The sequence below is a fragment of the Microcaecilia unicolor genome, chromosome 3, assembly GCF_901765095.1.
Source record: "Microcaecilia unicolor chromosome 3, aMicUni1.1, whole genome shotgun sequence".
In the NCBI taxonomy this organism is placed as follows: domain Eukaryota; kingdom Metazoa; phylum Chordata; class Amphibia; order Gymnophiona; family Siphonopidae; genus Microcaecilia; species Microcaecilia unicolor.
In genome coordinates, this window is record NC_044033.1 from 357,286,588 (window position 1) to 357,313,120 (window position 26,533).

At 39.6% G+C, this 26,533-nt stretch overlaps 1 protein-coding gene across 1 annotated transcript in view; it reads left to right on the top strand.

Moving 5' to 3' along the window:
- The first annotated feature begins 249 nt into the window (after window positions 1-249).
- Window positions 250-26,533, top strand: part of ECT2L (epithelial cell transforming 2 like) — a 118,455-nt gene continuing 92,171 nt past the window's right edge. The window contains exons 1-4 of the mRNA XM_030195521.1: window positions 250-319; window positions 16,608-16,856; window positions 21,080-21,192; window positions 23,030-23,192. Of these exons, the coding sequence (XP_030051381.1) occupies window positions 16,674-16,856; window positions 21,080-21,192; window positions 23,030-23,192 (459 nt within the window). The 5' untranslated portion in view covers window positions 250-319; window positions 16,608-16,673. The remainder of the gene's footprint in view (window positions 320-16,607; window positions 16,857-21,079; window positions 21,193-23,029; window positions 23,193-26,533) is intronic.

Sequence of the window (26,533 nt, forward strand, 5' to 3'; positions counted from 1 at the left end):
CCTGTTCTCAATCTGACCCCCTTGGTGGGCCCAATATTAAAGGGAATACATGTGAACACTAAAGAGTGCGCGCGTCCTGGTTCGTCTATGGCGTATGTTCGGAGCACTGAGCTTCAGTCATCAACAAGGGAGGCCAGCTGGGGGCGCGCGCCGCCTGTTGTGTGTTTCCATGGAGCGGAAGGTTTCGCGGAAGCTGGAGTTGCACTGATTGACAGTGATTGCTTCGCAGAGATCACTTTGGATTGAATTGAACACTTATAGATAAAGATTGTTTTCACCTACGGAAGCGGTTGCTGCACATCTGATCTCTATTTAGATTGTATGTATGCATTTATTTAAGGTTTCAAAGCCTTCTAAATGGGAAGGTAAAAACGAATGATTAATCACTCTTTTGGATGTTTTTGAAAACATAGGTATTTTAAAGATGTCTATTGATTGCTAGACACAAGATTCCAAATTTGACTGTAAATTTTGTTAACTTCCATAAAGTAAATTGAAATGAGCCTTGATGTTAAAAAGATCAAAGGGGTTTCGTATGCAGTGCAGAAGTGAATAAAGCTGAGATCTCAGGCAAATCCCAGGATGTGCCTCCTTCATCGGAAAGAGTTGAGAAATACGTTTAATATAATAAGTCATTGTGAATTACCATTAAGATGGATCCCAGTTCTAAAATTGGCAATTTTCTCCTGGACAGAATATTTAGCTTTGAAGTCGGTGTTGTAAAATCGTGAATATTAATTGCACACGGAGAAGGCACCAAGCACATTTGGTAATTTTTTTTTTTTTTTTTTTTTTGGGGTGGGGGGGGGTGGGCTTTGTTCAGTGACAGCTAGTGGCGTATTATATAAACCCCTAGCACAATACTAAGAAGGTATTGCTCACCTATAACAGATGGTATCTGTAGACAGCAGGATTGATAAAGCACACAAATAGGTGCGGTCATCAGGTCAGAAGTGCTTTCCTAGAGGCCAGAATTTTAATGCAATCTCTTCTGTTAATAGCCAAGCTCAAAACAGTTTGACAACTCTCAACGAGGTGCCAGGGATTTTGTGCCTCATCAATCCTGCTGTCACTGAAAACAACCTTACAGGGAAAAAAACATTGCTTTTCTGTCAACAGGCAGGTTTAAGTCAGGCACGCAAGTGTGTGTGTTTCATAAGCATAAGGCTGCTCTGTAATTTATTGTTTTAGGACCGGATTAAACAAATGGTGCCCAAATTTGGACAACAAACAATTCCAAAACTGCTTACAGCAAATCCAATTAGAAACTTATATCATATATAATTGCTCTAAATCATAGAGATTTAATTGAGCATTTGAACGCATAGGTTCTCATTAATAATAACTAGCTTCATAAGCCCAGGGTTAGCCTATGATGAGAGCCAGTCAGAGGTGTCCTAATATAAAGGTACCCTGGGCTTATGAGGCTAGTTATTATTAATGAGAACCTATGCGTTCAAATGCTCAATTAAATCTCTATGATTTAGAGCAATTATATATGATATAAGGCCCAAATTTGGACGCAATAAAAATCGACATGGAGCACTATTCTATAAATGGGGTTCTGAGTTGAGTGCTCTTTATAGAATAGCTCTTAGAAACGATTCCTGCACCCAAATTTGGCTCGTAAGCACACATCTCTTTGATCAGTGCCCAAATTTTGCTGCCCAATTTTGGGCACTATATATATAATCTGGGGTTAGTACCTACGGCAGCTCGCACAGTTAAGTGCAAAGTTGTTGGGTGACAAGGACAGGTTGGCCAGCACTGCTTGACTGAAGACACTGTCCTTGGTAAAAGCCTGTTCCAAAAAGTAGTGTACAGTGAAAGTATGAACAGAGGACCAGGTAGTTTGCCATGCAGATTGTAGTCAATAAAGCAGATTTCAAGACTGCTGCAGTGCTGTAACTCTAGTATGATGAGATTTGACGTAGAAGTTGAGAGAAATATGTGCTTGTTTATAGTAGAATTATCTGCAGAGGCCAGAAGGCTCCCCCCCCCCCCCCCCCCCCCCCCGCCTCGCTGGTCTTCTAGTTCAAGTTGGATCAAATGAAATGAATAGCTGAGTCAATGTCTTGAATGAAGCAGCTCTGTTCAAGTAGTAGATGAGAGCCCATTACCATCTAAAGTATGATGGGCCTTCTCTTATTTGAATAAGTCTTTGGGCAGGCAGTTGGAAGCACTATTTCTTTATTCAGATGGAAAAGGTGTTATAGCCTTCACTAAAAACTTGGGATGTATCCAAAAGATGATTTTATATTCATGGATTTGGGTGTATGATTCATAAGCTACTAGTGCCTGAGGCTCACTAACTCTCCTAGGTGAACTGATATTAGGGGGAAGTAAGGATGTGAAGGCTCTACCCTACCTAGAGCTTGTGCACCCTATCCATTTTGGTTCATCATAAATGAGTATTTGGTTCTCTGAACTTAACAACTTGAGAGATTGTTTCTAGGGGTTCAAAAGATTTTATAGGTGAAACAGGGATTAAATTCAGGTCTCAAGGTACATAGCGCTTTTATAACAAAGGTTTTACATGAAGTAAGCTTTTTATGAGAGTTGTGACCAGCTGCAATTAATTGTCTGTTGGTGAATGGTAAGCTGATAGTGCAGTGAGATGAACTCTGTCAGAAGAGGTTGGAAGCCTAAGATCAAATAAATTAGGGGCGTCTAACGTCGGTCCTTGAGGGCTGCAAACCGGTCAGGTTTTCAGGATTTCCCCAATAAATATGCATCAGATCTGTTTGCATACACTGCCTCCATTGTATGCAAATAGATCTCATACATATTCATTCTGGAAATCCTAAAAAACTCTTGAGGGCTGCTGCCTTCGAGGACCGAGGTTGGACAATCCTGAATATTATAAATGGATACTGTAGAATTATTGTAGGAAGACACGTGACAGGGTCATGGCTATTAGTAGAGAACCAGATTGAAAACCACTTCCACTTGAAAGCATATGTTCTTCTAGTGGAAGCCTGAGCAGTTATCAAGATGTCTTGGATGGACTGAGGAACACCAAGAGTAGACACTACACTGTAAGGGCTAGAGACTTCAGTTCTAGATAAAGATGTTGATCCTCCTACTGAGTGATCGGTGCTGAAACCTGAAGTGAGGAAGTAAAACTGCAAGGTTTTGAAGAAGAGGGAGCCGGTTTTGTTGAGGCCAGTAGAGTACTATTAGAATCATTGTACAATGGCTTCACTGAAACTTATGCAGTACACTCAGTATGAGTGAAATTGGAGGATGGCCTTAAAGAAACAACTAAGTCTATGAAATTGTCAGGGCATCTGCAGAGAGACAGAGAGGAGAAAGAAGCATGGAGCAGTAAAGAGGAAGCTGTGTATTCTGACCTCTACTCAGGGTTCCTGTACCGAGTATGTTCAGAGAGTTAAACCTGGGGCTGCTTATTACCAAAGAAGGGACTCCAATCCTTAACCCAATTCTTCATTTAATAAAGTTGATGACAAGATAAACAAATCAAGTCTTGTTGAGCCTGATTACGGATTCTGTACATAGAGTGAGTCTGTGTCCGTGATTAGCCCCTCTCCTATGGGTTGATTCTCAAAACCTACCGCTGGTGGTAAGGCTGGTTAGTGTGGGAATAGTTTGAATATAAATTTGCATGGAATGCTCTGAGGAATTTAGCGCGGGGAACAACGTGCGTGCCAAAGATGGCCACAAATTGAATGTAAATGTAGTTAAACATATGTTAATGATGTTTGCTATGCCTTCCCAGTGTTCAGAAAACAGCACACAAATAAACCCTGCTTTTACTGCTGGAAAAATAATGCCAGTCCAGAGCTGGTGGTGAAAGGTTTGAAAAGAGGATTTCATTTGATTTCCCAGTTTAAAATCTGCCAGTTTTGATTTCTTTTGGAAGCAGAAGAAAGCCCATGCAAGCCTGTAAGTGCCAGTACTGAGAAAGAAATATGTGCAAGTCCGAGCAAACCCAAAAGTGAAATCACACATTGGTGCCTGTTTTCTGTGCTTAAGCCTTCTAAGTTAAAAAAAAAAAAAAAAAAAAAAAAAAAGGAAAAGCATATATTTAAAACTGTAGAAGTGCAGCACCGATGTGTGCTTCATGATTGGATTTGCCTGGTGCATGCGCACAAGAGCTGCGCTTACTGCGAAACTGTTCTGCGCATGCACCAAGCATGTTCCTCCCTCTTGCTTTCACTTTTACAGTGCACATATAATTTGAATATAATTTCCTTTGAGCATTGGAGAGCTATTTTTCTGCGCTGTTCTGGAGATATGGGGTGTGTGCTGTTGACTGGGAGTTCTGAGAAGGAGCTGTTAGTGGCTGGTAATATGAAATAATGAAAGAAACAACAATAACAGTGGCAGCCACCACAGAAGCCACAGCAGGTGAAAAATCACTATGGATTACTAACTCTGAGAGGAAAAAAAACAGCTGTTTACTGTCTCAGCATGGAGAGTTCAAGCTCTCTACATCCTGGATCTGTGACCTAGGCACAGCTGTCTAACAGGTTACCATATCTTTTCTATTTGCTTCAGGAGCAGTCGGACGGAGGGGGGATATCTGCTCCTCCCAGCATGCCCAGAGGTAGGCAATAACAACAAAGCTCCAAAAGGCACTGGGAGGCTGATTCTCAAAACATAACACTGGCGTTATTTCCCATTAGCACTGTAACAGTGCACATATTAATGTGCACACAGTGTTCAAGGGAGGTCTGAAAGGGCCTACAGGTGGGTGAGGAGAGTCTTCAGGAGGGCGGAAGCTTGTTTTAGGTTTGGGAGGGGATTTGCTCTTCAGGGGGAGGATTGAGGGGGTTGAGAGGGGGATAAGATTTTTTGGGGAGAGTTTGGGAATTGAACTAATCTTGAGGGGGGGGCTCATTTTTTGCAGTCCTGATATTGGGAGGATTCTTTGAGGCAATACTCAAGGAGGGGGGAGTTGCTGTTGGGGGGGCATCAGGAGGGGAGAAGAAAAAGATAATCAGGCCATGACCCAGAAGTTATACAAGCATTGGCCGATATTCAGGACCATAGTTCAGTGGCCAATGATAGGACAGCTTTTTGTGTGGTCCTATCTAGCTGCTTAACTATGCAAGTGTCGGCATTGAATATTGCCCATGTCGACTCCTCCCCAACTCTGCCCCCCCCGAGCACTCCAGAACTTTTTCTGTTGTAATATAATACTTTGGCTGGAAAAGTAATTTGCATACCAAACTAACAGACTTCCAGAGCACGCCCAATGAAACTAGAGAGGGGTAATGCATTTGATATCCTGCCTATCAGTGTTACAACCAAAGTGGTTTAAATGTGCCCAGTTTGATTCTCTGCCCAGGTGGGCTCACAATCAAAATTTGTACCTGGGGCAATGGAAGGTTCCCCCATTCTCAGCCCACTGCACTAACCATTAGGTTACTCAGGCAGACCATTCTGCTGTTGCTGTTCTGAACCAATGAATTTACTCAAAATCAATGTAGGCAACTAACTGGGACAACAACAATAGCAGAGGCAATAAACAAATAGTATTTACAAAGTCTCATTATCTTGCCCTCAGGATATTTATTTATTTTATTTATTTATTACATTTGTACCCCGCGCTTTCCCACACATGGCAGGCTCATTGCGGCTTACATAGTAACAATATAAAGTTTTATAATGTATAATCTCTTTAGTTCTCCTTAATATAGATTAGTATCAAAGAAGATTGCCACTTACAGTCTTTGTTGTTAAAGGTTATGTTAGCTCTCTCGGATTCAAGGCGAGTTATAACTACTCAGCGAGTAAAAGACTGATCACTGTCAGGAATTACAGATTAAAAAATCAAATTCAAACATAAAAAATAATATTTATAACCTCCCTGGTCTAGTGAACAAATGTTTTCAGGACTTTTCAAAATAAAAAAATAATTATTCAATGAATGGATATCAGAAGGGAGATTGTTCTAATACTGAACTGCAGCAAAAAAAAAAAAAAAAAAAGAAAGATTTAGAGAAGACAGATTTAAACTGCACCCTCTTACCAGGAAAAGCTAACAGAAAATAATTACAACTCCTAGAAGTTGTCCTAAATTTTAACAGATTCACCAATGGGACCATCTTCTGGGCAAGTATACTCCAGAAATTTAAACACTAAAAAAGTATTTTTAAAAACAACCCGAGCCTGCACAGGCAACCAGAGCAAGGGCATCCAGCAAAAGAGTGATGTGGTCCAACTGAGTTTTCTGGAATAGCAGCTGTGCAGCTGAACTTTGAATCATCTGGATTCTAGAAAATTGCTAAGGAGACAGCCCCAGATATAAAGAATTCCCATAATCCAATAATACATAAGTACATAAGTAATGCCACACTGGGAAAAGACCAAGGGTCCATCGAGCCCAGCATCCTGTCCACGACAGCGGCCAATCCAGGCCAAGGGCACCTGGCAAGCTTCCCAAACATACAAACATTCTATACAGGTTATTCCCGAAATTGTGCATTTTTCCCAAGCCCATTTAGTAGCAGTCTATACTTGTCCTTTAGGAAACCGTCTAACCCCTTTTTAAACTCTGCCAAGCTAACCGCTTTCACCACGTTCTCCGGCAACGAATTCCAGAGTTTAATTACGCGTTAGGTGAAGAAAAATTTTCTCTGATTTGTTTTAAATTTACTACACTGTAGTTTCATCGCATGCCTCCTAGTCCTAGTATTTTTTGAAAGCGTGAACAGATGCTTCACATCCACCTGTTCTACCCCACTCATTATTTTATATACCTATATCATGTCTCCCCTCAGCCGTCTCTTCTCCAAGCTGAAAAGCCCTAGCTTCCTTAGTCTTTCTTCATAGGGAAGTAGTCCCATCCCCGCTATCATTTTAGTCGCCCTTCGCTGCACCTTTTCCAATTCCACTATATCTTTCTTGAGGTGCGGCGACCAGAATTGAACACAATACTCAAGGTGCGGTCGCACCATGGAGCGATACAATGGCATTATAACATCCTCACACCTGTTTTCCATACCTTTCCTAATAATACCCAACATTCTATTCGCTTTCCGAGCCGCAGCAGCACACTGAGCAGAAGGTTTCAGTGTATTATCGACGACGACACCCAGATCCCTTTCTTGGTCCGTAACTCCTAACGTGGAACCTTGCATGATGTAGTTATAATTCGGGTTCTTTTTTCCCACATGCATCATCTTGCAATTGCTGACATTAAATGTCATCTGCCGTTTAGCCGCCCAGTCTCCCAGTCTCGTAAGGTCCTTCTGTAATTTTTCACAATCCTGTCGCGAGTTAACAGCTTTGAATAACTTTGTGTCATCAGCAAATTTAATTACCTCGCTAGTTACTCCCATCTCTAAATCATTTATAAATATATTAAAAAGCAGAGGTCCTAGCACAGACCCCTGTGGAACCCCACTAACTACCCTTCTCCATTGTGAATACTGCCCATTTAACCCCACTCTCTGTTTCCTATCCTTCAACCAGTTTTTAATCCACAATAGGACTTTTCCTCCTATCCCATGACCCTCCAATTTCCTCTGTAGCCTTTCATGAGGTACCTTGTCAAACGCCTTTTGAAAATCCAGATACACAATATCAACCGGCTCCCCTTTGTCCACATGTTTGTTCACTCCTTCAAAGAATTGAAGTAAATTGGTCAGGCAAGATTTCCCCACACAAAAGCCATGCTGACTCGGTCTCAGTAATCCATGTCCTTGGATGTGCTCTGTAATTTTGTTTTTAATAATAGCCTCTACCATTTTCCCCGGCACCAACATCAGAATCACCGGTCTATAATTTCCCGGATCTCCCCTGGAACCTTAAAATGTGACACATCATTACCCCAAATCACCTGTGGAGTCATGACTGAGTTCGTAGAGGGTTAACTCAAATTTCAATACAGGCAAATACTTCAGCAAAATATCCATTGTGCTAAGAACTGAAGAATATAAGCGTTTGTATGTCTTATTCTTGAAGTAATTCTTCAAAGTGAACAAGTTGCTGTAAAGAAGGAGGAAAAAGACCTTGTACATCCCAGCATGGCAGCTAGTTATAATTTCTTTATGCCAGCTTTAAATGGACTCCTATCTTATCATCGGTCTTAAAAAAACCTTCTTTTCAAAACTCTTATTATAGTTATTTTGTTTTTAAATTTTTGATTATTGTGCACTTAAAATGTCTCTGTCATGGTATATCGAAACAGAGCATTAAACAGTCTTTTGAAACATGTAGTATATGGCACTTAGCTTTTGATTATTACACCCTATGGGGCTCTCTGTTTGACTATAACTCAAGCTTCTTTAGGGAACTAAGTGCTGAATTAACCTTTACAGTCTTCTGTTTTTTTCTCATGCAATCCCTGGGTGTCTACTGCTTAACACAAGGTGCAAAATCTCTGAGTTAGAGCCACTCCCTGCATCCCAGGGACTCCCCCACAGGTACTGCCGTCCAGCCAACCCTTTGGGAGGAATCTTTCACTTGGAGCCTCCCTCCAGGTCTCTCTCTTGCAGACCTCTTCCTTCCTTCTTTGGAGCAACTTGTTCGCTTTGAAGAATTACTTTAAGAATAAGACATACAAACATTTATATTCTTCAGTTCTTGAGATTAACACATTGAGTTCATAGAGAACGATAAAAATTTGGTCTTATCAGTATTTAACTTAAGTTTGATATTAGCTAACCAATCTTTAATCCTATGTATACAATTGTTAATTTGAGAGAATAAGGAATCTATACCTTGAACAAAGGGGATGAGAAAGAAAATGGCATTTGCATATGAGAACATGAGTTCACCAGGATACAACCATATTTGACCAAGGGATCTGATCTACAGGTTATACAGAAGTGGGGAGATGGGAGAGCCTTGGGGAACTCCACAAAGGGATTCCCATAGAGAATCTGCCATTCTTCAAAACTAAATAATGCCTTGTTTATCTTGCTGCCCTCTCCCAGGTATAAAGGTACTGTAACCTGGAATGTCCAGGACTCCAGAAATTATGGTGGAGAGACAGAAAGACACAGAAGGCTATAGTAATATGAGAATAATCAGTAATTGTTTTTTACACTTACCAATCAGGAATACAATTAGAATAAGTAATATAATTAATTAATTCTCATATGAGACAGCAACCGTGACACAAACGTGACCTCTAACATTAGCTCTCTGATTGCCTCTGTCCATGATTCTCCTTTTATATCCTTTTTTCCCATAGACTAGTATTGGAAGTACAAAGTCAGCATTTTCTAACATATTCCAGCAAATTCTATCTTACAGAAGCAAAGTTCTTCATAACATATTTGCTTATCATAAGTAAGGTCAGTAAGGTTATCTTACTTTGCAAAAACCATCTTCCCAGCAACCAAAGTTATGTCTTCTTCATTATCTGCTTTCATGGTCAGCAGCAAATTTCCCTTACATTACTTCATTCTCTTGCCACACATATCTCTCTTATGACTCCACTACTAAAAAAGCCCCGTTTCTGATGCAAATGAAACGGGGCTAGCAAGGTTTTCTTCTGTGTGCATGTGGGAGTGTGTGTGTCCCTGCCCTCTGCCCTCTCTCCCTCCCTTCCCCTGTGCTGTCTGTCCTCTCTGTCCCCTCCCCCCTCGGAGTCGAGTCCTTCAGTGTTAAGTTTTCTGCTGTGCTGTGTTTATGTTACAGAGATAGTGAGGGCTTCTGCTCTCTCTCCCCTCCCCCTCTGAGTCCTTCACTGTTACAGAGAGAGCGATTTGATTTCGTGCTTTGCTGTGTTTTCCTTCACTGTTTGTGTTACAGAGAGAGCAAGGGCGGGGCAGACACTTATGGGGAAACCGGATATCTCTCCCCCTTCACACTTCCAGCTGGAGGCTTCATTTAGAACGTTGGTGGTGCCTTTTCTATATAGAGATATCTGCCTGTCTCTCCAACAGAAGGGCAAGCTGACATGAGATTCACATTTTTGTGTAATTCTTATTATTTAGCTTCTCAGTGACTCTTAACCTGTTCATAGCCTGTTCACAGAGGCCTAGCTTTGCTCATTATTCTCAGTTACTGTTGTAAAGTTATTTTATGGTTCTTGACCTGCATGTCCCATATAAACAGCCTGTTCTTCAGAAAAGATTCAAACCACTTAAATACAAGCCACTGAAACCAAATTCAGATGGCAGGCTTAGTAAAGTATCATGGTTGACAGTATCGAAGGCAGTAGAGATGTCAAACTGTAACAGAACCATTTCTCCACCACTGCTCAAGACTCGTGCAACCTCAGATGTTAAAAACAACAGTAGGGCCTCCATACTGTGAAAAGATCGGAAACCGTGTTGAGAACTATGCAGAAGATTGTACTTCTCAATATAATTTGCTAACTTGGACCCTACCACAAATTCAGTCAGCTTAGCAAGAAATGTAATGTTTGCAATAGGTCTGAAATTGGAAACTAAGGTTAAATCTCCGTCAAGCTGTTTCAGTATAGGCGACAAAACTATATTCCCTATTTTTTGAGGAAACCAACCCAGTTTCAGTACACAATTGACAAACAAGCCAAGCCATTTGGACCAAGGCAAATCATATAATATGCTCAAGAATTTTTCTGATGATGACATCCGTAATATGTACCTCTGGCACATGTATGCTTTCAGCATATTCTACTTGCTCATTGAAGAAATGGAATGGAAAAAAAATTCAATTGAGGAAGTGAAAACATGAGTTCAGTGCATAATGTCCTTCTTGCTTGTAAAACCTAGCACTTCAAGAGAATTCTTGCACAAAACCTCCCCAAAACAAAACAAAAAGGGGCTGGATGCAGAGTATGACACATTCAGGGATAGGGTGTAAAATTTGTACAGGATTTGGAGATGTGAGTGAAACCTCCTCAGAAATTCTCTTGCTTCATGTGGATTGCTCTGAGTAAGACAGCAGATTGGACTGAAATGAATGCTGATGTCAAATACCTCCTAGAGGAAGGTTTGGAAATTGATGATATGATGAAGTACTTGGATCAGTGCAGCCATCTGCAGATATTTGTGAACGCTTGCATTGATGGCTAAAAGTTCCAAAACCAGCTATCGCACCAAAAATGGACCAAGTATTTTAAAAAGTCAAATTATTGAATGTTAATTAGAACTTTGAAGATAACACAATTCTTCATTGCTGATCCCTCTCACAGTGTGAATAAAGAACACATTTTTTTTCACTGATGCAAAACCAGTGGAAAAAAAAGAAAGGAAAAGCCTGAGTGTGGACTCGGTGAAAGGGATTCTGCTTGTGCAGTACGACTTCAGAGACACATCTTGCAAAGACTTTCATAGATATTTAGGTAACAAATACTGCTGTGAAAGATGTGCTCATGAGACAAACATGTATGGACACAACAAGAAGTAACCCTGGATAAAACACACACTCACTCACTCTCTCTCTCTCTCTTGATGTGCATTCCGATTACCTATATAAATACATGCTGAAGCTTCTCTACTAAAGTTTAGGACTTTATTTGAAAAATATTTTTATTGAGCCTTTCCAAAACAACATGAATACACAGTACAAAGTTCCATAATAATAATGATTTAAAAAAGTGAAGAACACAAATGAACTTAATAAGAAAGATCACTCCAAAATGGACAGCTTCCGGATCCAAGATGGCGTCTTGAATCTGAAACGGAGCAGTAGCATTTTTCCTCTCTTCTTACCTTGGTAATGCCGAAGCGCAGAGGGAAGCAGGCAGCCGCGGGGACTCCAGGCAGGCTTCCTCCTGTGGCTGCTGGCTCAATTGTGCCATTTTTGCAAGGCTCCACAATGTCTCAACGATCGGAGGGCAGCACGCTGATGTTGGCGGGGGTGAGTGGAGACCCGGAGACCACATCTGTGCTTGATGTGACCTTAAGCCCCGACCAGAGAGCTCCTCCCCCGCAGCCCCGGATCACAATCTCTTCGGCGATGGCGGCATCTTCTCTGGGCCTGGGAAGGGAACCAGAGAAAGTATGCCTGGATCCTCTAGCTCAAGCGCCGGCGAGCAATGGAGCTGGAAAGGAATCTAGCTCCACAGGTGTGGCGGCGGGAATAACTAACGCTGCGGGAGATCATTTGGCGACAAGACAAATTGCTTCAACTGACGAGGTACAGAAATCACCTATTTTTACCTTTTTAGAGGATAAACCAACTGAAGTTACATTGGACAGTTTGTGGGCTTTAATTGTGAACCTGGGAAAGACTTTATGTCCTCAAATGCAGACATTGAATACACGAATAACTAAATTAGAGGAGAAAATGGAGATAGCTGAAACGGAGCTGAAACAAACTGTTAATAAAATTGAAGCTTAAACAACAGACATTGTCCAAGTTCAAAATACTCAGTCTACAATAATAAAAGATACAGTCAATATGAGACGGAAGATTGAGAATTTGGAGAATGCTTTAAGAATTAATAATTTAAGATTTTTGAATTTCCCAAGGTCTCCTTTAGTGACTCCTAGGGAAATGTTACAACGATATATAAAAGAGATATTAGGGGCTACGGATGAATCTATGCCTCCATTCTCCCAGGTGTATTATCTACCATCTAAACCTATATCGGATCAAACTAATATTGCACAAGAGGAATTACCCTTAGATGTATCAGCTATTTTGGAGTCTTCAGACACAGAAAGAACTTATCCATCCACATTATTAGCAACAGTGGCTTTGACTATAGACAAAGTTTGGATCATGAAAAAATTCTTTAAAAATAAGGATAAGGAATTTTTGGGACAAAAAATAAGTATTTTCCCAGATGTGACACGAGAAACCCAAAAAAGGCGTCGACAATTTTTATTGTTAAAAACAGGAGTGCTTCAGATTGGAGCAACCTTTTTTCTTCGTTACCCATGTAAATGTGTAATAAAATACAAGTCAGGAAAATATGTTTTTTTTGAACCTAGGCATTTAACAGAATTTCTTATAGCCAAAAAATCAGTGAGCTCTGTTTAAAGTATAGCATTGTTAATTTCAGATTCTTTATTTCCTTTAACTTGTTTATTTTTTTAAGAATTCACTCCATGTGTGTTAATCTTGGATCCAAAATGAGGACTCGAGTGTATCTATTTCTTTGTTTTCTTTATTATATAATATAATTTTTTTTCCTTGAAGTTTAACAAAATAGAATACCTTTCTGTACAAGTGGTTACTTGATTAATAATTGAAATTTCAATAAAAAACAAAATTCAAAATGGACAGCTTCCATTTATCCCCAAACCCTGTCTCATCACCCCTTCCATCCTACTGTCTCCACCCCCCACCCTTATAGGAAAGAATAATGATTCTGTGGAAAAAGAGAAACAAGATTAAGTATTAAGAAGCCAGCTTTGGGCTGTTGGCATGAGAGTGTTCCAAAAAGGTTCCCAAATTGCTTGGAAGGCTACACCTTTCTGAGATGTCTAATCCTGTATCCTGTGCCTTTACATAGAAAGTAAAGTCATCATATGGGAATACCAAACTTGCTCTGCGGGTGCCTCTGAAGAAATCCAGAACAACAAAAAAGTTTAAGACCTTATTAGAAACTCACTATTTTACCCAAACTTTTGACAGATACGTGTCAGGAAAAGTATATTTATTGCCGATTCTTTCATTAAATAAGTCATCTAAGAATGTAACATTTTATCTTTTGTCACTGGAGTGAATGATCTGAACTTTTCTATCATTAATGGAATTCCTTTTCTATGTTTTTAGTTTTGTAAACTGCTGTGACTTGTGTAGCTTAGTGGTATAACAAGTTTTTAAATAAATATATACACACAATAAGTGGAATCATTGCATAGGAAAACTCTCATATGGATGGGGTAGGGTAGCACAGTCTCCCAGGGGAGCCTCAAATCCAGCACCAGTGGACCATGAGGCACATCTTTGCCATTCAGCAACCACTATGAATTGAATGTTCTTAACCTGTAAATAATTTAATTTTTAAATACTGTTTGTATTGCACCTTTTGGGTATTACACATATAAGTACAGTATGTATGCAGAAAATTGTAGCCCTAAAAGAATCCTGATTGGCTAATTCCTTTTTTTAGCGTCCCTTTAAAACTCAGGTGTCATTTTGTAGAATGTTTATGCTCTAAGGATTGCAGAAACTCCAGGACAAGGGTAAGCGCAGTTTTATGAATTAAAACATTTTCATTGAGCTGCTTTAATACAATAACCTTAAGCTTGCAACCAAATGAACACAAGATTAGGGTACTGACAGCGCAGCGCAGTGTAAATTGAAGCATTCCTGGTGAAGCTAGAGTGAAACATCCGTGCTGTAGAGTGGTGTAATACTGCAACAGAGAAGTACCTGGGAGCTTTTGAAATGAACGGATTTAACATAAAGATATAAAGAAAAATAATAGTGTTAAAAACTTTAGAAAAATTGAAAATTTTGTGTTATTAAACACTGGAGGTTTTTTAGGACTAATGAAGAAGCAGGGCGGGCCATTAGTCCAAGTTTTACTTTAGACGTGACCTACGCCACTGAAGTTCTTTTCCTCCTATTAAACTTTTTATAGCAAATTGATCATTTTTTGCTACTTGCTAAGTGGATCTAGTGATATTTTCAGAGGAGCAAGTATAGCCAAAACAGATAGTTGTGTAACATAGCCCTATAAGAATAGAATAATATTAAAATGGATTCTTTAGAAACATATTGTAGTACTTTTTTGAGTACATATGTGTGTGGGTTTTCCATTAAAATTAATGATCTTATTCAAGGGCTTTAATGGCATTTTCCATGTCTAAAACCACCCTGGTGAGCCTGGAATGGTGAGTCTCCTCCTGAGATACAGAAATGTGTAATTACAAGGGAGGGAGAAGATGAGAAACCCTCTTACTGTCAGTAGACCAAAATTTGGGATATGTATTCATAGATGAACATGTGTTAAATCAATTTTGCGCATACTAAAATTAAGGCATGTTAACAAACCAAATACATATTAAGAAGTGTGTATCCCTAACAGAGCTGTTATTCCAAACAAAAGGGAAAACTGTACTGAATATTGCATTCTTTCCTTTACCCCTTGAAGGGGCATAATCGAACGGGGACGACCATCTCTAAGGGCGCCCATCTCTAAGGACATCCTGGCGAAGGGGCGGGGAAACCTGTATTATCGAAACAAGATGGGCGTCCAGATTTCGTTTCGATAATACGGTCAGGGACGCCCAAATCTCAACATTTAGGTTGAACTTAGAGATGGTCTTCCCCGGTTTTTGGCGATAATGGAAACCAAGGACGCCCATCTCAGAAATGACCAAATCCAAGCCATTTGGTCATGGGAGGAGCCAGCATTCGTAGTGCACTGGTCCCCCTCACATGCCAGGACACCAGCCGGGCACCCTAGGGAGTACTGCAGTGGACTTCAGAAATTGCTCCCAGGTGCATAGCTCCCTTACTTTGGGTGCTGAGCCCCCCAAACACCCCCAAACCCACTACCCACAACTGTACAACACTACCATAGCCCTAAGGGGTGAAGGGGGCACCTAGATGTGGGCACAGTGGGTTTTGGGTGGGTTTTGAAGGGCTCACATTTACCACCACAAGTGTAACAGGTAGGGGGGGGGATGGGCCTGGGTCTGCCTGCCTGAAGTGCACTGCACCCACTGAAACTGCTCCAGGGACCTGCATACTGCTGTCAGGGAGCTGGATATGACATTTGAGGCTGACAAAAACAATGTTTAAGTTTTTTTTTTTTTTTTTTTTTAGGGTGGGAGGAGGTTGGTGACCACTGGGGGAGTAACAGGAGGTCATCTGGTCAGTTTGGGCACCTTTTTGAGGCTTGGTCGTGAAAAAAAAATGGACCAAGTAAAGTCGGCCAAGTGCTCGTCAGGGACGCCCTTCTTTTTTCAATTATCGGCCGAGGATGCCCATCTGTTAAGCACACCCCAGTCCCGCCTTTGCTACGCCTCCGACACCCCCCGTGAACTTTGGTCATCCCCACGACGGAAAGCAGTTGAGGGCACCCAAAATCGGCTTTCGATTATGCCGATTTGGGTGACCCTGAGAGAAGGACGCCCATCTCCCGATTTGTGTCGTAAGATGGGCGCCCTTCTGTTTCGAAAATAAGCCTGTTGGTGTACAGCTGACTGGTCTGGGATCTCAGAAAAACTCTGAAGGAGAAGCTACTTGTTGTAATTTTCTGTCAAGCCTTTATTTTTTATTTTTTTTAGAACAGCCCTGTGTTAGGAATGTCCATTCATTTGCATGCATTTGGTTCATTAACATACCTTAACCTTTGTGCGTGCAAAATTGATTTAACATATGAATTAATACACATCCAATCAATTTGCAGTAGCAAAAAGTTAAAACAAATGTTTGAAATGAAATGGGAAAAAAAGCCTAAAAATCAAGAGAAAAGCCAAATGAATAGAAAACCAAACAAAATGTTTGTCCTGCAAACATCCCTACTCTTTGTGGAATCTGGTATTTTCAACACTGGTGACCCATATTTCTGAGAGAGATGCTAGTGGGATGTTGAGGTATAGCTCCCTCACCCTCCATTCTATTAAAACACACCTGAAGGGGAGTTATATAGACTGGTAGGTTGTAGACATCTATTTTTTTTTTTAAATTGAACATTTTCTATAATTATTTACATCAAAAACATTGTTCCAACAGTGGTTACTAACGTAACACCATTTGCATGTTGCTTTCTCTCATAATGTGCCTACTAGGTGGCCCCTTCAAACAAGTTTCAAAGGAATAACGTGCAGGTTGATGACCTGTAGAAGTGAGCAGTGATGGCCAGCATGAGATCTAGCCCACACAGTGTAAAGCAGTGGCAGTTAGCGAGTGTGGGACTTCTGACAGGAAAGACACTGACGTCCGTTGCAGACCCCATGAGTAGAAGTCTAACCAGCATGAGCAATCAGACAAGATTCAGTGCCTGGACGCCACTCACAAGCAAAACATTCAATAAACAGGTATGTTTTTGCTAAATGGTTTCTCCCCCTCATTCTGTAAACTAAATGTAAGCGCCAGTGGTACCTAAGGTTATAGAATACTAACATGCCTGTAAGTGCCTGTTGGGCACTAAATGGTATTCTAGAATGGAACCCACATAATGGGGAGCATGGGTTTATTGTTTCCCGCGTTTTGTGGCTCTGCTATTTATATGAACTGCTTGATGTCTCATATTGATACCTCTCCAGTCGGGTATCATTATCTCCACTGGATTCTGCACTTCAAATCATCATTTCTTTTGTTGTAATAATATCTCCTCTAATTTTCTGGAAAAAAGACCATTAGAAAGAATAGATTACATCCACTCCAAAACCAACAATCTAAATTGAATAGGAGTGGCTGGCATTAGATAAGTTGGACAAATGTCTAGCCTATAATGTGATTTTATCATATCATAGAAATAAGGAATTAAATGTCTTCCAGTTGATAGGAGAAAAATCAAGCCATAATCTATCGCCAGGGGTGCCCTTTTACATCAATATCAGCAATACTTGTATTAAGCTCCATTAACTGATTTGAAAATGTAGATCTTATCATCTGAATTTTTGATTGAAAAAAAGTAACCAGTTGTAAAACTGTAGGGAGTGTATCCAGATTAGACGAATAATGAGACATATTGGTTAACTTGTTGACCAACTGAAAAAGATATTTAGTATCAGTTACATACAGTACAATTTTCTTTGAATAAAAGGCACGTCTTTTGGATATAAGCATAGTTTTATAGGTGCAAACAGCTGATCTCCAATTGGCCCTATCTTCTAAAGTCCCACTTTTATCCATTTACGCTCTGTCTACATCTTCTTTTAAAACTAGACAGTTCTTCATCAAACCAATGATTACTCTGTCTACTAGTTTTAGTTTTAATACAGATTGGAGTGATGTCATCTAATACCATCTGACTACATTGTCTCCACTTTTCTTCAAAACTGAGAGGATCCACCGCAACCCAAGATTGATCAAACTTATTCCAAAATAAAGCCTCGTCTATTATCCCTCTAGAGGAGAATCAAACTTTAGGTTAAACTATTTCTCACTTAGGGCAAGCCCAGCAGGTTTTACACTGGAGCATAAAATGGTCAGACCAAATCACCTTTGACCTAAAATCAGATTACATGCTGAATGTAAAGAATTCCGAGCACTAAAGTTACAAAATCTTCTTTTGCTAAGGACCCACTTCCAGGAGGGCAATAAAATACAAAACATGTAAGGAAAGAAAATTGATGGCAATCAGACACTGAGCAAGCCAAAATTTCCAGGTCAGAGCTAATAAAAGAATCTAAAACCTTTACCCTAAGATCCTCTCTAAAAGCAACAGCTACTCCTCCCCCTTTCTTCTTCTTACTTGATAAAGAAGCAATTCAGCATAGGACAGAGCTCATTAATTACTGGGTCTTCAGCAGAATTAAACCATGTTTCTTTTATAAAAAAACAACCTGGCTGATGTTCCTCTAGCCAGTCCTTAATTATATGGGTTTTATTGCAAGCTGAACGTGCATTAATATAATAATTATATCTAATATCTTTACATGGTAGAATTCTCTTTAAATTGACCCTGTTCTGTACTGATGTATAATCTAGTCTACAGCAGTGCTGAACGTTTGAATGAAATCCCTGAAGCAGCTATGCTATGATAGCAAAACATAGCGTTATGTTGGACCTGTGGATATGAGAGCAATCTCCTTGAGTTCTGACTGGAAAGAGGCAGTGAAAAGAAGTTGAAGATCAGCTCTAGCTAGCCTAAATATTTAAGATAAGTCTTTTATTATATATAAGAAGGACTTGAAAAGTTTTTGAAGTCCAGCTTTGAGAATGAGTGTAAAATGGATTTATTTGAGTATTGAATTTTATACATAAGTACAAAAGGACCGATGAGGATTTTAAGTGTGGTGTAGGAGTGTTCTGCCTTGCACTAGTGAATTTGATTACAACCGCTGTTCTAGTGGGCCACAAAAATATTTGAATATAGTTTATAGATAACTTTTTTGGTGAAAGCTTTAAGACCACATATTGGTGAGTCTGTCTAGAGACATTAAGGACTTTAATTTATCTTGGTAGAGCCTACACACAGTCCACTAGAAACCTAGCTGAAGATACAAAATTCATATGTATAGTAGCATAGTTTGCAAAAGATAGGTAAAAAGTGGCAAAATTAAAAATATTTCTCTCAGTAAAGAAAGTAATCCCCCACCCAATCATAAAAAGCGGTATACAAATCCAAACTCTATTATAATCCATCTTAAGCCAATACAGATAAAGTATAATAAAAAATAAAAACAGTTATAATACTCTCACAAATGCACAAAATTGTAAAACAAAATCCTGCCCTCAGTTTCAAGTCTTAGATGTTCAAGGATTTAATAAGTGTCAGGAAGGTGACTGTCTCGCTTGTCAAGTGCCTAAGACTCCCATAATGTATTGTAGGTTGTAATATCTGCAGATATTGTAAATGCTATGATATTATGGGGAGTCAGGAGATGTTTGGCTTGATCTAACCTTAATTGCAGTATCTTGTATTGCAGTAATAGGCGAAATTAGTTGTTGTTTTTTGTTTGTTTTTTGAAGGGGGGAATACTAAAATTGTAAGAAGAAAAAGTGTGAGAAACACTGACATAAATGAAATCAAAGGATAGTAATGGAGAGTCTTATTAAGTGCTATTCACGTTGTGTGACCGCCCAAAAAAAAACCACTTTCTCCAACCAGTCCATTAATTCCTGTCTATGTATTTTTATGGAACCCGTTGTAATTTTCCGTTCTTGAGCAAAGAATTGTGGTCTAGTTGGATGTGTGGAAATAAAGGTCAACAAACATATAGCAGGTGATACCTACAATGTGAAACTAATGTAACAGGACTCAAGAAACATTTATGGGGACAAATCTATGAAGTGGCTCCTAGAGGTAGGTGTCACTTAGGCAGGTCAGAGGTGCCAGTAAATTTCTAGGTGCTTATCCAGCTCATTTTCGAAAGAGAAGGGTGCCCATCTTCCGACACAAATCGGGAGATGGGCATCCTTCTCTCAGGGCCGGCCAAATGGGCATAATCGAAAGTCGATTTTGGCCGCCTTCAACTGCTTTCCGACGCGGGGAATCTAACAGTGCGAGCAGGGGAGTACAAGATTAAATGACAGAAAAGGTAAGAGGGTTCACCTAGAGATAATGTTTTAAATACTAGAAGAATGTCCTCTTACTGTGTTATAGTGGCAGATGCAGAAGAGAGCCTGAGACCTAGATTACTCCAGTCTTATTTAAACCCTTTGTAACTGCTTTATTTCTTCACTGAGATGATGGGGAGAAAATAACTTTTAATTGGACTAAATATCTGTGAAAAGCTGTCAAAGCTATCACCTACAGCTTGTTTGTCCCTTATTTCCATAGTTTTTCACACATTGGGTTAAATTCTATATATGGCGCTTGAAAATTCTGCTCGGAAAAACAATATGCCTAGGTGTATTCTGTTAAGTATGCCTAAATTTTATAGAATAGGCTTAAATTTCCATGTGGTATATAGAATAATGCTGAGCGCCTCGCCATACAACCAAATAAAGTCACGGCCATTTTTGCAATCTTTTATTTGGCGTAAATCCTGACACCTAAATTAGGCTTAGAGAGGGTGTATTCTGTAACAACGTGATAGATGTTAGAAATGCTCATGCCCTGCCCATGACCACGCCCTCTTTTCAACAATGCGACTTAGAATTTAGTCGCACTACATTACAGAATATGCTTAGTGAGTTGTGCACATAAATCTTAATGCCAGTTAGTCCTGATAATTGCTTGTTAACATCCAATTAACTGCGCTGATTAGCTAGTTAACCAATTAAGTTATGCGCATTGTTATAGAATATATGCTTCAATTTCTGTGCAGAAATTAAGGCGCCATATATGGAATCCTGGGGAATATGTAATATGACTGTTATTTAGAGTAGCATTACTCACTCTTGAGGCTTGGCAGCTACACATAATTTCACTGGGGCCGTAGTGTGAATGATGCAGTCTTTAAAACACTATCAAAGGCTGAAATGGAGAGAGGCTTTCTTAATGGCGAAAAGAAGAATACTTTTGAGACCCGGTTTGCTGCCAATGGCTCTGCTACGGGCTAAATTGTTCTTCTTTAGAGGCAGCTCCATATGTAGTGGTGTCATTTGCTGGACCTGGGATTGTAAGAGGACCCTTTTTTACTTTCAGCTCTTCCATGAAAGAGTTGGCCTCATATGCCATTGGTTTGATCTGTGGACTGACAAGCAACGCAAACTTCTCCTCCAAGCATTGCTAATGAGGAGCAGTAGATCACAGCTAAAGTAAGTTTGTTGAAATTGTAACTGTAATATTTTCTTTGCAAATGGTCATAGTAATCCGTCAATGACCTTAACTTTCACACATTTCAGGATTTGCCGTTTGGTACCCAGAAAAAGCTCAGTGTATTTGTTGATTATACTACTTGAACACTAATTGTTGTGCGCTAATTAGTTGTTTTTTTCCCCCTCCTTTCCTGGACCAAATAAATCATTTCAACGGCATTCTGAAGAATGTAGTCTAATGAAGGGTAGACGTTGAAGGTTAGTTAGATCTAATTAAAGTGTAATTGATTAATCTAGATGTGCATTTGCAGTATAGACAGTGTACGTTTCATTTTGACGGTGAAGATATACCTATAGTATATGAATTACACAATTTAGGGGTAACGATGGACTCTGGTCTTACAATAAAATTACATGTACGTACAATCGTGAGAGATGTTTTCTTTAAATTAAGATTGTCAGGCGATTGAAGAACTTGTTTGAACACTTGCAATTTTCGATCTGTGGTTCAAAGTTTGATAGTTCCTTGTTTTGATTTATTGCAATGGTTTGTTGGGAATTTCAAAATCCCAACTAAAAGCTTTACAGGTTGCATAAAATTCAATTGTGAGGGTTTTAGTAGGATATAATCGGTATGAACATATGTCATTGGTTCTGAAGGGTTTACATTGGCTCCCTATTGAATATCTCATGCAGTTCACAGTTTTATGTCTGGTGTTTAAGATTGTAACGGGTCAGGTTTCTAAAGTCTTTGGAGGGACAAAGAGATCAAGGCATTATCTTGGTAGTCAGTGGTGTAAGAAGGAGGGGACGGTGGGGCGGTCCACCCCGGGTGCATGCCGCTGAGGGGGTGTTGGCTCCGCTGGTTCCCTGCTCCCTCTGCCCCGGAACAAGTTACTTCCTGTTCCGGGGCAGAGAGAGCAGGGAACCAGCGGAGCCGACGCAGCTCCCAGCGACATGCACTTGGGGCGGTTCAGCCCTCCCGCCCGTCCCTCGCCGCTTTCCGATGTAATTACACGCTTCGGAGTGGGGTGCGCTCCAGAGAAGGGAGGGTGTGCCATGCTGCATTCTGGGGGGGGGGGGGGTATACAGCGGCGACCCGCCCCAGGTGTCAGCTGCCCTCGCTACGGCACTGTTGGTAGTTCCAAACTGTTTCCACTTTAAAATGATGGATCTATGAGTGCTCCAAGAAGTATTCAAACACATTGGAATGTTCTTGTAGCTTCACCTTAATCTCTACCTGTTAACTTTTATTCTGGAGTTTTCGGCTGCTACATGTTTATTATATTTAGACCATTGCTTCAGATTCACTTCATACAACATAAACAGCTTGATTCTTCATCCAGGCCTATTTGAATTCACTCAGTTACTGGGACTGAATATGAATGAGTTTGAGTTTAATTTATTTTGGGCATTGTTAAGACAATGTTTGGAAACAGATAATTTGGGATTATTTTAACAAAAGGGTATGAAGACCTAGCAATCGAGACTTTTCAGTTTCTTATTCTTAATTACAGCCACAAGAGGTACACTTTAATAAGGCAGGTTTATTTTGCTTGCTATATGCTAGACTAGTTAGACTGGGAAACATACTGGTGACATACATGCAAGATAAGCAAAGGTTATTGTGATGCCATGTATAATATTTTCCTGCAGAATATATCTCTCAATTACAAAGCAAACTGACACTGCGAGCTGTTAGAATAGAGATTAAGCCCAGGGTGATCTTTTATTTGTAATTGTGCAGAGCTTGTAGTTGTCCTACAATACTTAGCCAGCTGTAGGACTGCTACATTCATTAGTGTGTGATGCTCCATTCCTTCTTTCTTTATTCTAGGTTTGTGCAAGACTGGTTTATGGAAGAGGTTCCTGTTTCCAAACTGGACTTTACTACAGTGCTACCACGTTTTATTTCTCTCTACATTTTCTCCTTTCTAAGCCCCCAGGAGCTCTGTGCTGTGGCACAGGTCAACTGGCACTGGAAATTTCTAAGTGAACAGGTTTGCTTATATTTCCATGCAAGTAGTTTTTTAGATATATATTCTCTATATATATAGATATAGATATATATTATATATATATATATAATTCTGGAATGCGCTGCCGTGCAACTTAAAAACGATCTATGAATTAGCTAACTTCCGCAAACTTCTGAAGACCCATCTCTTTGACAAGACATACCACAACGACCAACACATGTGAACTTCCACACATGTACCCAGAACTGTCCTACAAAGTTTACTTGTTATTCTACTATCATGTTTTATCATTATCATGTTACCCAAGATCCTTCTGTAATACCAAATGTCTAATTTTTACATATTTCCACTATTCATGACATATTGTAAGCCACATTGAGCCTGCAAAGAGGTGGGAAAATGTGGGATACAAATGTAATACATATATATATTCACTTTAGAGTAATTACAAAGTATTGTTTTGTATAGTAATACCACATGTTAATAGAAAGTAAACTAATCTGCCTCATACACTGCTCTTCTGTAATCACATCTGTTGATAAGACCCCATAAGGGGAGAGTCAAACAGATCTTATAACCTGCAAAGAATAAAAGGAAGCTACTGAGCCCAACCAACAATTATTAGGAAAACCTGTCTCCAACCAGCTGTCAATAAAACAAACAAATAAACAAACAAACAATAATTCAATTTATAATTGCCAGTAATTATCAAGGAGATTTTGGAGCTGTTGAGGATCATCAAAATTATAATTGGCCTTATGGAATTTCACAACAAAACAGAGAAAAGAAAATAAGATGATACCTTTTTTATTAGACTAACGTAATACATTTTGATTAGCTTTCAAAGGTAACCCTCCTTCAGATCAGAAATAAGCAAATGTTAACAAATATCAGAATAAATAAGTGAAACACAAAAGCATTCCAATGACAGTCTCATAGGAAGAGGGAGGAATGGGTTAGGTGAGAAACAGGGAGAGCTGGGTGGGTGAGAGACTGGGCGAGATGGATGACTGATAAGAGAGTGACAAAGCAGTAGAATTTTATGGTTTATCATGGGATAGAAAACCCAGATCTTTGTTCACCTAACACACCCCACCCTCTTCCTGTGAGACTGTCATTGGAATGCTTTTGTATTTCACTTATATATTCTGATATTTGTCAACATTTGCTTATTTCTGATCTGAAGAAGAAGGGTAACTTTCGAAAGCCAATTAAAATATATATTTAGTCCAATTAAAAAGGTATCATCTTATTTTCTGTTCTTTTTTTTGTTTTATTTCTTTGTATTACCTTTAAAAGTGGACTAACACGACTACCGCATCACTTTACTCTTGATGGAAAATACCGCATACAGCCTCATGAAAAAGCAAATGAATAAATTTATGGAAAATGAAACAAAAGTGAACAGTCACTTTTACTTTCTGACAATCTGCAAGACGAATAACATCATTCCCAAAGGACTCAAGATCAGAAATCCTTTGGCTACTACTTACAGTTCTGACTATGCTGACAAACTCTGCAAACACACTAGTCAGAAACTAAGAAATGAATTTATACATCAACTCTTCAAAAAGAAGAAAATGATAAAAACCCAAAGAGAAGAATCATAAAGAGTATGCAGGGATTAAATCCCTAACTTACGAGCCAACAAAGATCATCCATGGAGAATCTCCAAGCTACATGACTAATCTGATCGACCAACCTTCCAGCCAGGAACGGGTCCAAATCTTCTCAAACATATCTCAACCTTCACCTTCCCACTTGCAAAGGTCTCAAATACAAAACCTACTACGCATCCAACTTCTCCATTATGGGCAGCCAACTCTGGAATGCCATACCAAAATCCATCCGAACAACCAATGAACATCTACCCTTCAGAAAGCTGCTGAAAACTTACCTCTTCAAACAAGCCTATCCAAACGACCCGACTTAATTTACAAACCTAATCCACACCACTAATATTACCTATACCTCAATCCCCCCCTCCACATCTCTTCCTCTTATCCTACTCTATACAACCACACCATAACTCTACTATCCTACAACTGTGTTATTTTCTGTGATACTTTGTAACCCATACTTTTGTAAGCCGCATTGAACCTGCTATTGAGCGGAAAAGAGCGGGGTATAAATGCAACAAACAAACAAACAAATAAATAAATAAAGGAAGACCTGCAAAAAATCCAAGCTAAAAAACAATACATTGCTATCCGCAAAAAATAAAGCTGACTTTTCCACCAAAGAATGGTAAAAATTAAGAATTACGCCATCAATGTTTTGGTACTTCTCTCCTGCAGAATCACAGAGAGAACAGTATCTCATCTCGGAGCACAGGCAATGCAACACCTGATGGAGCAGCCCCAAACAACTTGGATACAATTTCCAATCCATCTGAGGTATATGAGAATCAGAATCCAAACAAATTAGAAGATCATGAAAGTCAGCAAGATGCCCAGCAGGCAAACCTTCACTGACCACACTGATGGAAGTGCAAATCAAATGGGGATAGTAAACCTGTTGAACTACCAGTTATCATAGCATGAGATCTCTGTACTCACCAAATACAGAACAAGGGATCACAAATTATAAATAAAAATATTTAGATAAAAATTGAGCTGTGAACCCCAAGAAGTTAAACTTAGCATGTGCTACAACACTGGAGAAAGAATAAATACATTTTCTTTTCTACTGAACACAATACAAAGACATTTACTATGCACATTTCTCAATGCTAACATATTCCATTTAAAGCATTCAAAATAAAATTATTTTTTCTACCTTTGTGGTCTGGACATTTTATTTTTTCATCATGTTGGTTCTGGTTTCTCTTTTCTGCTTTCCTGTCTGCTAATTTTCCTTCAAGCGGCTGCTGTCCATTTCTTTCTTTTTTTCTCCTCTCTCCTGTCTATTCCCTCACTACATCTGCCTCTGACATATTGATCATTCCTTTTTACCTCTTTCCTCTTTTTTTTCTTTTCTGCTCTCTGTCAACTCAAATTTCACCCTCTAGCACCCTTCTCCTCCTTTTTACTTTTCAGCCACCTATCAAATTTCCATCTTTTCTCACCCACTAGCTCTCCCATTACCCTCTCAAACCTTCCTCAGCCCTCGATTCTCTTTTATCTTTAATGTCCTTTTCCATATTTGTATTCTCTGTAATCACTATCCTCTCATTCATTTTCCTTGCCACCCCCTCCTGGCCTCTCTGATATGATTCCACCATCCACTCCACCCTTGTAGCCCAGCAGCTGCTCCCTCTTTTCTCCTCATCTCCATTCTCATAGCCTGACATCTCCCTGTCCCTTCTCTCCTGCTTGCTTCTCCATTTCTTCAGCATTTCTCCCCTCACTCCCACTGTTCGG